Below are 13,426 nucleotides of genomic sequence, written 5' to 3'. Positions count from 1 at the left end.
GTCCAGTGTTTCTCAAACTTAGTTCCCCAGCTGTTTTTGGACTACAACTCCCAAAATCCCTAGCTAGTAGGACCAGTGGTTGGGAGATAATGGGAGTTGTAGTCCAACAACAGTTGAGGACCCAAGTTTAAGAAACACTTGACTAGTAGATGGGCCTACAGGGCTCTTACTGTGTTCTAATGGTTGTGGTCCTCCATATGTTGAAAGTTTAAAGAAAACAGCAGGGAGCTGCCTCAGGTCAAGGTAGATAATTGACCCAACTACGTTGGTGCTGCCTACACCAGAGTTTTGGATCCTGTGTCCCTCCGGATGTTCCCGACTACTCCCATCAGCCCCAGTGAGGGTGTCCAGCACTCATGAATAATGTAGTTCAAAATGCACGGAGAGTACCAGGTGAGGGAAGCCTGCTCCTCATGTTACTGGCCTCTGACTTCCACCAGCCCCGGCCAGCAGGCAAATCGTCAAGGATGAGGGAGCACTTAGCCAGCTCCCTGGCTGGGTGGTGGGACACAGTTTCCCCATCCTTGCGATGAAACATGGATTCAACCAAGTCAGGGAGGATGAATTTGCCAAAGGTGATTTAGCTGTGATGGCGAAATGAACCCTCCCATGCTGTAAGGGGGTGTTTCACTAGATGAAAGGAAAAACAACTGTGGATGGCTGTTGCCTTCATGTTACCCTCTGTGGCTTTGCAGGACTGCTATCCTGGTCCAGCAGGGCTCATCTTTATATTCCTCCTCCTTCCCATGATAGCAGCATCCTGTACCGTGATGAACATTTTTTCCCCTGTAATGTAAATGATTCTCTGACCAATTCATGATAAGACTCTCCCTCCTGCATGACCTGGGGGGTTATGCCACTGAAGGGGCTGCACCCCGACTCTCAAGAAGAACATCACAGCAAGGAGAAGATTAGCTTGGCCCCCTCCATTGGCCAGAGAAGGAGCAGGGCTGGGTACCTGCTTTTTCCTACCAGAGAGAACATTTGGCTCGAAGTGCTAGTTGCCCTGTGGCTGCAGGCCAAAACATGGGAGTTGTAGGCCAAAACATCTGGAGGGCTGCAGTTTGGGCTATACAGTACTATACTATCACATGTGGGTATGAAAGGGTTAACCTGAGCCCTGAGCTGAAGTTGCCAGTGAAGGTGAGCAGGCTCCCAGCAGCCTTTTCTCCCCAAACTTCTTTCTCTCTTTACCACCTGCTGGAACAAGCTGGAGCTGCAGCATTGCTCCTAGCTACAAGAAAAAAGCCAAGTGGACTAAATCTCTAAAAAGAGATTTGTACAGCTTGCATCTTTGCTGACCCAAATATTATATGATCCTTTTTGTAAGGAAACAAAGTTCTTTTTCTTCTTTGTTTTTACTGCCAGCGAATGGAGACTTGTTTGCTGTAACTTCTGAAACTTATTTGCACTTCACTTATTTGCAAAACTAAGTGTCTGTGATTTATTCTAGCCTAAGTATTTTCATGGGTAACATTAGTTTAAAGTTGGATGATGGCAGATGTAAATCTAACCAAGTTTAAAGTGCTAGGAGCAATCAACACTGTGTTAGCTCTGCTACAAGAGAGTAAGAATCTCTCTTCCAAATCCCTCTCTCCAACAGGTTTGGCCCCATATGTTGGCCAAAGAAGGAACAGCTGCAGGAACAGAGTGTTTCCTACCACCACCACCCCTGTCCCTTGCAAGCTGCTCTGATGAGTATCATTCAATTGAAAGCCAGATTGTAAACCTTCACAATAAATACAGAAATGATCTGATAGGTGTGCGCAGTCCAGACAAATAGTTCTTTTTCCTGCTGTGAAGTAAACCCTGTGAAAAGCAACAAATCAATAGGCAAACCTCAGAATGATTAAAGAAACGAAGGTGTGTACTAATTTATTCTGCTCTTTGCAGGCGTACAAGCCTTTCCAGTAGGACGGCTGCACTCATAATATGGGTGAGAAACATTTCGTAGCAACAAAGAACTTGGGACAGGGAAAGGGAAAGGGATGCTAACTTTGCACAGAAACACAGTGCCCCAACCTTCCTGCCGCTGCAATAAACAACCAGCACAGCCTTCAACTAGTGCAGTCCTTGAGTTTTTGCTCCAGATTTTGCTTCCCATACAGCCCGGGGCCTTCAAAGCTCAACAAGGGAGGCTCCTTCCTCATCAAGGCTTTTTAAAAGCAAACCTGCATTTGGAAGAGGGAGAAGATGGTGAGTGAGGATGAGGTACCCAAGTGCGGTGAGGCAACAACTAGGGCCAGGGCCACCATCATAGGTAGGTACAGTGGGGCACATGCCAAGGCCAGTGACCCACTGTCTCCCCGTTCAGTGGGGGGAGTAGAGATTACCGAGGCCAATCATTGGCTTATCTAGATTAGTATTGTCTACTGACAGTGGCTCTTCACACCCCCAGTCTGACTTAGAGATGCTGGGATTGAACCCGGGATCTTTTGCTTGCAAAGCAGATGCTTTGCCACACAGAGCTACAGCCCAGACTGTGCAGCGGTAGGTGAATTAGGGCGATAGGCCAAACGTGGCCCACCAGGGAGGACATATTTGGCCCACAAGTCCATTTTTTTCAACAAGCAGAGTCACATGTCAATCAGCTGACATCACTCTGCTGGAGTGGGCGCCAGCTGATGAGTGGAAGGTGGGTTCAATTCTGTGCTGGCTGCACAGGCCAATTTCCCTTCTGGGAACAGATGTACAGGCCCGTCCTAGCCATAGAGACTAGTGGCGCGGAGAACCACGGCACCGAGCGCTGGAGGGCGCTGGAAGGGCACCAAGTGAGCGCAGGGTTCCAGCGATCTGGCCAGGACTGCGCTCCTTCTCCGAGGACTCCGCGCTGCGCCGCCTCCTCGTTTCCCCAGTGCTGGGTTCCGCTCAGTCGAGTTTCGCCACCAGCGCGCGCACAGCGCCCAAGCAGCTCTTGCTGGTCCCGCGGTGCGCGCGCTGGTGGCGAAGCTTGACTGAGCGGAACCCAGCGCTGGGGAAACGAGAAGGAGGCGCAGCGCGGAGTCCTCGGAGGTGGCCTCCCGCTGCTGCCGCGGTCCGCTTGGCACTCCTGGGCCCTTGGAGAGGCGCTGGAGGGACCTAGCGCCAGGGCGCTGGGTGGGCTTAAGATGGCCCTGCAGATGTATGCAGCCAAAGTGACCCTTCAGATGAATGTTGGACTCCAGCTCCCATCAGCCTCAGCCAGCAAGGCCAGGATTCAGTGATGATGGGAATTGTAGTGCAACAACAACTGGTTCTCCATGCCTGTTTTAAAGGTAAAGGTAAAGGGGCCCCTGACCGTTAGGTCCAGTCGTGACCAACTTTGGGGTTGTGGCGCTCATCTCACTCTATTGGCTGAGGGAGCCAGCGTACAGCTTCCAGGTCATGTGGCCAGCATGACAAAGCCGTTTACCTTCCCGGCGGAGCGGTACCTATTTATCTACTTGCACTTCGGCGTGCTTTCAAACTGCTAGGTTGGCAGGAGCAGGGACCGAGCAATGGGAGCTCACCCCATTGCGGGGTTTGCCTGTTTTAGCTGATTCTAATAATGGTGTTACCTTGAAAGTAGATTTCAGGTTCCCCTGGTAATAAATAGACCAACAGAACTGCCTAGGCTTTCTTTCCTGCCCCTGGCCCACAACTACAGCAGCAGAACTCACAATCGCTTGATGGTGGTCTTTTCTTCCCTTCTTTGACACGAATCTGAAGTGGTTCCCACAGTCGGAGCCTTTTGTAAGGGATCACCCCAGTCTTGCTTCTCTGGAACGAGGCCACTGACAAGAGAAAAAAAGGCAGGGGGTTATGCCCCTTCTAACATGACATGTGGACGTCATGTACCCTTTTGTTATCATTAAGCATGAAACTGGTCATAGGCTTAACGGTCATATTTTAAACTACCGTATTGGCCTAAATATAAGCCTTACTTTCCCCCCCAAATTCTGACCATGAAAAATTAAAGTGTGGCTTATATTTGTGACCTTACGGTATGTAGCCAGGAGCATGGGGCAAACAGCGGCAGGAGCTCGACAAGCGGTGCCCACCCCATGCGTAGTAGGGGAAAGGCCGCCAGCAATGTAGGGAAGGAAGGGAGCAAGCTCATATTCGGGTATTTTATTAATTTTTTTCTCCCCTCCCCTCCGATTTTAAAGGTGTGACTTATTTTCGGGCCAATATGTACATGGCTTCCCGCCCCCTCACCACCTTAAAGAATCTTGGCAACTTAGCTCAGTAGCTTTAAACTTTGACATGATACAGTATGTGAATGCTGTCTCCTGTAGGCCTGCCACTCAATATCAATTTTGACAGCGCTGGAAAGATCTTTCCAATACCTACCGTAAGAAACAATCCTAACAATCCTTGCAGATTGTCCAATAAGTTAATTACTGTTATCTTCTGTAAAAATATTCAGTTTAAGAAACACTGGTGCTACCTCAATTTATTTCTGTGTTATTATATTCATTTCAGCAAAAAATAATAACCAAAATACTTTTACCTCAGGGCTGTCCCACCATACATAGAAATAAGTACCCTTGAACAGCAGCCTCTCTAACAATTCAGTAGTGATGATCATGGGCGAATTACTGCTAGGTTTCTAGGGGTCAAGTACCACCTATGTATTAATTTCAAAATGAATTTCAAGTTCCTCATTGAAATGGATCTGAAAGGAGGCTTCATCCACAGTCTCTAGTCCATTAATCTGACTATTTATTCCCCTAAGCCTTGTTTCCACTGATATTTTAAAGAGTCTAAAGAACATACATAGATCTTAAGAAGTTAGACCCTTCTCCCCTGCACTAATTTTACAAAGGATGAGAGTTGTATTATTGTTGAACTGACATTAGCAGTAAAGAACACCCCCCCACACACACAACTAATATTATTAAAGTGGGTGGAAAGCCAGGGGAATCACAGGTGACTGAACATCAGGAAGATCTTTCTGACAGTAAAAGGGGTTTGATAGTGGAGCAAACTCCCATGAGAGGTGGTGGATTCTCTTTCCTTGGAAGTTTTTAAGCAGAGGTTGGATGGTCATGGATGATCTGGCTGAGATTCTTACCTTGCAGGGGGTTGGACTAGAGGACCCTCGGGATCCCTTCCAAGTTACTCTACAATTCCATGATTCTATTAACACCTCTGCTTTTGACTTCCAAGAGTTAAACATAGTTTATGTAAATCTATTTTCCATCTTAAGACCGGTTCTAATTTTTTGTTTCAAAGAAGGGAACATTGATATTGGAAGCCCACTCACTACTTCCATTTCTGTTTGAACCAAGATATTCTCTATCTTTCTGACACAACTTTCTTTCTCTTTCTTTCTTTCTTTCTTTCTCTCTCTCTCTCTCTCTCTCTCTCTCTCTCTCTCTCTCTCTCTCTCTCTCTCTCTCTCATACACACATTCACATAGAACAGGCATCCCCAAACTTCGGCCCTCCAGATGTTTTGGACTACAATTCCCATCTTCCCCGACCACTGGTCCTGTTAGCTAGGGATCATGGGAGTTGTAGGCCAAAACATCTGGAGGGTCGCAGTTTGGGGATGCCTGACATAGAACCTCTCCCACTCATCCTTATCACTCTCTCCATCGTTGCAACCCAGCCCAGTAGGCTGCTGGAAGAGGGACAGATCACGCTTACTAGAATCCTGAAGCTCTCACTTGCTGAGGGCTCCCTCTACTCCTCTGTCCATTTCTGCTTCCCCATGCCGCCCTGTCTTCCACCTCTCCATCTGTTTAGGTTTCCCCCCATCATTCTGCCCGGACACTGAGGTCCAGCACCGAGGGCCTTCTGGCGGTTCCCTCATTGCGAGAAGCCAAGTTGCAGGGAACTAGGCAGAGGGCCTTCTCGGTGGTGGCGCCTACCCTGTGGAACGCCCTCCCAACAGATGTCAAAAAAGAAAACAACTACCAGATTTTTAGAAGACATCTGAAGGCAGCCCTGTTCAGGGAGGCTTTTAATGTTTAATAGATTATTGTGTTTTATTCTTCTGTTGGAAGCCACCCAGAGTGGCTGGGGAGACCCGGCCAGATGGGCGGGGTATAAATAATTATTATTATTATTATTATTATTATTATTATTATTATTATTATTATTATTCATTTCCAGCCAGCCCCAACCCCGTGAAATTAGAGGGCCACTATCAGTAGCAATAAACGCATGGATGAGTGTTACCCGGTGAAATCAGAGCTACACAGCTTAATTCCTCAGCTGCTCACAAACTGAAAATAATTGCACAGTCCAGCACGGTAAATCTGCATTCCAGCAGGAAAGAACAGAATTTGTTTGACGTACCAAAGGACTGCCTTAAAAAAGCCATAACCTGGCAGCTTACCTCTTGTAGCACTGCAGCTCCTCCTGGGCCACCAGCAGCTGGGCCTTCAGCTTGTTGCGTTCCTGAAGCACCTCCCTCAGCTCCTGCAGTGTGAATCGCGGGCGGTTTGCGTCCGTGAGGTCTATGATCATTTTGTTGGGGCCAAGGTTGACCTACAAGGCAGCACAACAGAAATAGAGCCAAATGAAATGGCACCATCTGCGCCTGCTTGACCCCTTCAATCAGCAGAATTGGCACTTTTACAGGTGCCACATAATACCTGCACCACATCTGTAGGAACTCAATCATTTAGTGTGACAGCAACGACACTTTGGAACTCCCTGCCTATTGAGGGCCTTCTTGGTGGTGGCGCCTGCCCTGTGGAACGCTCTCCCAACAGATGTCAAAAAGGAAAACAACTACCAGACTTTTAGAAGACATCTGAAGGCAGCCCTGTTCAGGGAGGCTTTTAATGTATAATAGATTATTGTGTTTTATTCTTCTGTTGGAAGCCGCCCAGAGTGGCTGGGGAGACCCAGCCAGATGGGCGGGGTATAAATAATATATTATTATTATTATTATTATTATTATTATTATTATTATTATTATTATATCAGGCAGGTGACTTTACTGAATTCTTTACAGCAGCCACTGAATACCCTCTTATCTAGACAAGCTAACCCAGATGTTTAGACAATTTAACACAGAGTTTTAATCTGTGTTGTTCTATTTAATTGTGGTTTTAACTTTCTATAATTTATGGTTGTAATTTTCTTAGTGATCGTTTTTATTGGTTTATCCCTTTTGTAAACTGCTTTGATGGGGTTTTTTTTTTACAATCAAGTGGTATATAAATTTTACAAAATGAAAAAAAGAGGCCCACAGAGAAACAAGAGCAAGGCATTGACAGGGTCGAGGAGATCCCTGACATTTAGGGGCACAAGACAATCTTCACCGCCACCCTCAAGATCTGTGCACACTCAGTAGAGTGGGAATGCCAGTTGTAAAATACAAAAATGGAAATGGGAGGGAATCAGAACATAAGAAGAGTCTGCTGGATCAGGCCAATGGCCCAGCTAGTCCAGCATCCTGTTCTCATGGCGACCAACCAGATTCCTGTGGGAGACCAGAACATGAGCCTGTGAGCCCTCTCTCCTCCAACTTGTATTCAGAAGCATTGCTTCCTCCAACCATGGAGGCACAGCAGAGACACTATGGCTAGGAGCCATTGCTGGCCTTCTCCTCTATGAATTTGTCTAATCCTCTCTTGAAGCCATCCAGGTTGGGGCCATCACTGTCTCTTGGGGGACTGAAGAGGTATTGGTACTTTCTCTTATCTGCCCTAAATCTTCCAACATGCGGTTTCATGGGATGCCCACAAATTCCAGTCTTAGAGGGAGAAAAACTTTTCACCATCCACTTTCTCAATGCCATGCATGCATAATTTTATGAACTTCTATCCTTTTGCCTCTTAGTCGCCTTGTCTCTAAACTAAAAAGTTGGGAACGCTGCAGCCTTAACCCTGGTCCCTTTGAGCTTCTTCCAGGAGGATCCTGCTAGGAGGCAAGAGGGATCCTACTTGCAAGACCATATGAGACTTAAAGAAAAAATCAGGCATTTAATGCTCCATTAATCAGGCATTTAATGCTCCAAAGGCAAAAGCCTTTGACTGTGTCGACCACAGCAAACTATGGCAAGTTCTTAAAGAAATGGGAGTGCCTGATCACCTCATCTGTCTCCTGAGAAATCTCTATGTGGGACAAGAAGCTACAGTTAGAACTGGATATGGAACAACTGAGTGGTTCAAAATTGGGAAAGGAGTACGACAAGGTTGTATATTGTCTCCCTGCTTATTTAACTTATATGCAGAATTCATCATGCGAAAGGCTGGACTAGATGAATCCCAAGCCGGAATTAAGATTGCCGGAAGAAATATCAACAACCTCAGATATGCAGATGACACAACCTTGATGGCAAAAAGCGAGGAGGAATTAAAGAACCTTTTAATGAGGGTGAAAGAGGAGAGCGCAAAATATGGTCTGAAGCTCAACATCAAAAAAACCAAGATCATGGCCACTGGTCCCATCACCTCCTGGCAAATAGAAGGGGAGGAAATGGAGGCAGTGAGAGATTTTACTTTCTTGGGCTCCTTGATCACTGCAGATGGTGACAGCAGTCACGAAATTAAAAGACGCCTGCTTCTTGGGAGAAAAGCAATGACAAACCTAGACAGCATCTTAAAAAGCAGAGACATCACCTTGCCGACAAAGGTCCGTATAGTTAAAGCTATGGTTTTCCCAGTAGTGATGTATGGAAGTGAGAGCTGGACCATAAAGAAGGCTGATCGCCGAAGAATTGATGCTTTTGAATTGTGGTGCTGGAGGAGACTCTTGAGAGTCCCATGGACTGCAAGAAGATCAAACCTATCCATTCTTAAGGAAATCAGCCCTGAGTGCTCCCTGGAAGGACAGATCGTGAAGCTGAGGCTCCAATACTTTGGCCACCTCATGAGAAGAGAAGAATCCTTGGAAAAGACCCTGATGTTGGGAAAGATTGAGGGCACTAGGAGAAGGGGACGTCAGAGGACGAGATGGTTGGACAGTGTTCTCGAAGCTACGAACATGAGTTTGACCAAACTGCGGGAGGCAGTGCAAGACAGGAGTGCCTGGCGTGCTATGGTCCATGGGGTCACGAAGAGTCGGACACGACTAAACGACTAAACAACACAATGCTCCATTCCTATAGCTTGGCAAGGGCCAGGATACTTACAATAAAGAACAATGTACACACTGCAGCATATAAAAACACAGGTCAGCTGTTTGAATTTGAAAGCTAGGAGAGAACTGAGTTCAAATTCCAGCTTTGCCATGCACCCCTGGGTGGCCTTTGGATAGTCACTTATCTTCTGACTTCTGTGCTGCTATGTTATTACATTTATATCCCACCTTTCCATCACTCCAAGGAGCTTAAGTTCTCCTCATTTTACCTTCAGAACAACCTTGTGGAGTAGACTAGATGGAGACACCCAAGTTCACCCAGGGAGCTTCAAGGCTGAGTGGGGTTTTGAGCCTGGGTGTCCCAGGTTCCAGTCCAACACTCTGTTTTTTCCTTATTTTTTCCGTTTTTATTTCCCCTTTCTCCCTCCCTGAATTTTTGTAAAATAGGAATAATAATAATCTTCCTTTTAGGACTGATTGCAAAGTGTAACATTTGTGTAAATCACTTTCTATTGTAGGACTTCAAAAAAATTCACAAACACATAGTTTCAGACTAGGACCAGGAATACCAGATTGGAGTTCAATGCCTGTGCTCAGTGACATAGCATCTGCTTTGCGTACTGAAGATCCCCGGTTCGATCCCTGGCATCTCCAGGCAGGGCTGGAAAAACCCTCTGGGATGTTGGATAGCCACTGGCAGTCATTGTAGACAACTAGGTAGATCAATACTCTGATTTGGTATAAAGTATTTTCCTCTGGTCAAGCACTCCCTCTCAGCCTAGTCAACCTCACAAGGCTGTTGTGAAGAAAAAGTGCAAGAGATCTGATGGATGCCAGAGATGGGGAACCTGCGGTCTTCTGAATGTTGGTCTCCAACTCCCATTAGCTTCAGCCAGCATATTCAACAGTCAGGGATGCTGGGTGTTGTAGGCAAAGAGCATCTGGAAGCAGGGCACCAGCTAGGGCAGACTGGCTAAAAATCTATGCACAACATATAAAATAAATATGTGGTCTCCTTTTTATGGTAAAGATAAATATGTTAACATTCATTCCTGATGAGAATATTAAGATCCTAATGACTAATATCAATTATGCAAACACCCACACGATTGCTACCGAACTAACCACACACTCTAAACATTAAACTTGCATGTGTAACACAGCACAATGTGCATCACGCAATGCGTTTGTTGCATTCACACACAAGTGTTCTCTTACAAAAATGCACAACTGCAGCTGCACTTCAAAAGATGAGACTGCAGCGTTATACCATCACAGCGCAGGCACAAACAATCGTACAGAGTCTGAAATGCTCAGTTCATGACAAGTTTGCGAACTGTAATTCAGAATTTTGTGTGTATTGCACATGAAACATACATTTTGTTGAGAATTACATAAAACATATGCAAGATAGTCTGGTTCCCTCTCATTGGCCCTGTCTGGAAGGTGTGTGTGTCACAGATTCCCACTCATAGAATCATAGAGTTGGAAGAGACCACAAGGGCCATCCAGTCCAACCCCCTGCCAAGCAGGAAACACCATCAAAGCATTCCTGACAGATGGCTGTCAAGCCTCCACTTAAAGACCTCCAAAGAAGGATGTCCACTCCTCAGTGGACATCACTATGAGCTTGGAGGAAGGGTGGGATAAAAATGTAATAAACAAATTCCAACCATGTGCATAATTTTCACTTCTGCTCTTGCATGTGATCTGGCATGGAGCTATGACACTGCAAACAGGGGAGAGGGCTGCCACATTGCGATCTTCCCAGAGGCAGATCTGGCTAGGTGCAGGATGTGGGTGGCGCTGTGGTCTAAACCACTGAGCCTCTTGGGCTTGTTGACTGGAAGGTTGGCAGTTCGAATCCCCACAATGGAGCTCCCGTTGCTCTGTCCCAGCTCCTGCCAACCTAGCAGTTCAAAAGCACGCCAGTGCAAGTACTGTAGATAAATAAGTACTGCTGTGGCAGGAAGGTAAACGGTGTTTCCGTGCGCTCTGGTTTCTGTCATGGTGTTCTGTTGCACCAGAAGCGGTTTAGTCATGCTGGCCACATGACCCGGAAAGCTGTCTGTGGACAAACACCGGCTCCCTCAGCCTGAAAGTGAGATGAGTGCCGCAACCCCATATTCGCCTTTGACTGGACTTACAGGTCCAGGGGTACTTTACCCATTACCTTTTACCCATTATTAGCATAGCAACATAGAACTTGTCCAGGACGTGGGTGGCACTGTGGGTTAAACCACAGAGCCTAGGGCTTGCCGATCAGAAGGTCTCCCGTTGCTCGGTCCCAACTCCTTAGCCATCCAGGGGTCCTTTACCTTTTTTTTTACCTTCCCAGAGGCATATCTGGCTAGGTGCAGAATGCCGGCTTGGCTGGTCAGTTCTCTTTTCTCCACTCAGCTGTGGGACACTGGAAAGAACTGGCTGCCTTTGATGCTCCTTCCTTTTCCCCCTGTGAGTAATTCATTCCAGCACTTGCATGACTGATATGATATGATGTCTGCCGACAGCTTCCTGTCCAAATGGTAACAGACCCAAGCAAAGACATTTCTTGCCCCTCCAAACTGATGATGGTGGTGATAATGAGTCCCATCAAGGGAAAAGGCAGAGTATAAATAAATAAATATATAATAATAATAATAATAATAATAATAATAATAATAATAATAATAATTGTAATGGGAACCTAAGGAGTTGCCTTATACCAAGCCAGACCCTGGGTCCCTCTAGCTACTGAAGACTCTCCAAGCCTGCCTGGAGGTTTGAGGGAGCCCTTCTCTACCCCTGAGTGATGGCCCTGCACATCTCATAATGAGAACTGGTGTTGTGTGGTGGTGAGAGTGTCTGACTGGATTGTGGGAGACCATGGTTTGAATCCCCACTCAGCTATGAAGCTCATTAGGTGACCTTGGGCCAGTTGCACTTTCTGTCTCTCTCTCTCTCGTCTAAACTACCTCTCAGGGTTGTTGTGGGGATGAAATGAAGAAGAGGAAGAACTGTGTGACCACATCGAGGTCCTTGGAGAAAAAAAGGTGGGATATAAATGCAATAAATTACAACACCAACAACAACTGCTCAGTCCCATCTTTGGACAGACCTCTTTTGTGCTTCCGCTGGCTGCCTGCTCCCGGAGCCCCTCCACCTCTCTTCTCAAGCTGTCTCTCTCCATCTTCAGGGCTTCCACCGTCAGGTTGGTCTCATTCACCAGCGCCTCCAACATCTCCAGGATGCTGACGATCTTGAACTGCAGTTGGGCCACCTTGGAGGGCACGGCCACGCGCGGTTCGCTGCTGAGCTTGTGCAGCTCCCTGCCCAGGACGTAAGAGATGTCATAGACATCCTCAGCAGTCAGCTGGAAGGGGCTTTTCTCGAAAGCGCTCTCAGGCCCCCCACTGCCTTCCTGCTCCTCATCTTCCTCCTCCTCTTCCTCCTCCTCCTTCTGGTGCTGCTCAGCTTGCATGCCAAACTAACGGGATGCACCTGGGAGACCCAACTGCGCGAAAGGAGGAAGGGGGCTCCGGATCGCAAGGAGTTGCCTTTGCAAACTCCAGCCACTTCCTTCCTCCTTTGAAAGTTTCGAGCAGAGGCCAAATCCAGTCCGCCTTGAGGGCGAAGCTCCTGGGGACCCAATCAAAGATCAGCGGGAGAGGTGGAGCTAAGGGAGGAGGGAGGAGGGAGGAGGGAGGAGGGTTGCCCAGGGATGCGGGCAGGCGGGCGCGCAAGCAGTGCGTTCCCATGACGCAGGGGCTCCATGGACAATAAGTTTCCTCAGCTTCCAGTTGGCCAAGAGTTACGTGCACGTGCTTGTTTCTCAAAACCACACACACACCACGGTGCATTTATGACCCATATCATAAAATTTTTTTAAAATAAACTTACCGTAACGGTTTCATTCGTAGGCATTCTCTACATAACCATTCACATTTGCCTAGAGTTCAGCAAGGCACTTGCTTCCTCATACAAATACACGCACGTGCAAAGCAGTTGCACCCACATTTATAGCACTCTTATAGCATTAAAAAAACCCACTAACTTCATGATTTCATACAATGTGTACACATTACATATCAAAAACCCCAAACACCCATATTTAAAGCATTCAGTTTAAAGCTTTTCTGAAAATAACAACAAAGCTTTTTAGTGTTAGAGAACTAAAATAAATATTACACATAGAAATAAATATAACCACAGTATTACTTAACAAAGGGTGCAGATACTTCTTCTGCTTTTCCACCTGCAAAGAGCTAAGATCACATACAAAGCACAACAGTCACATCCATACTATACATTTATGGCACTCTTATACTACTTTTAATAGTCATGGCTTCATTGTTGTTTAGTCATTTAGTCCTGTCCGACTCTTCGTGACCCCATGGACCAGAGCACGCCAGGCACTCCTGTCTTCCACTGCCTCCCGCAGTTTG

At 46.7% G+C, this 13,426-nt stretch overlaps 1 protein-coding gene across 1 annotated transcript; it reads right to left on the bottom strand.

The window, feature by feature from the left end:
- Positions 1–1,845: 1,845 nt before the first annotated feature.
- Positions 1,846–12,654, bottom strand: RILPL2 (Rab interacting lysosomal protein like 2). The gene is made up of 4 exons (XM_035097559.2): positions 12,100–12,654; positions 6,307–6,458; positions 3,639–3,752; positions 1,846–2,171 (listed from the first exon to the last, which is right to left on the bottom strand). Exons 1-4 carry the CDS (start codon positions 12,460–12,462, stop codon positions 2,150–2,152), a joined length of 651 nt encoding a protein of 216 aa, XP_034953450.1. The 5' UTR covers positions 12,463–12,654; the 3' UTR covers positions 1,846–2,149.
- Positions 12,655–13,426: the final 772 nt, after the last annotated feature.

This window comes from Zootoca vivipara, chromosome 17 (genome assembly GCF_963506605.1).
Source record: "Zootoca vivipara chromosome 17, rZooViv1.1, whole genome shotgun sequence".
NCBI lineage: Eukaryota > Metazoa > Chordata > Lepidosauria > Squamata > Lacertidae > Zootoca > Zootoca vivipara.
The sequence above is the reverse complement of the archived record's forward strand: the minus strand, read 5'-3'. Positions and strand labels throughout refer to the sequence as shown.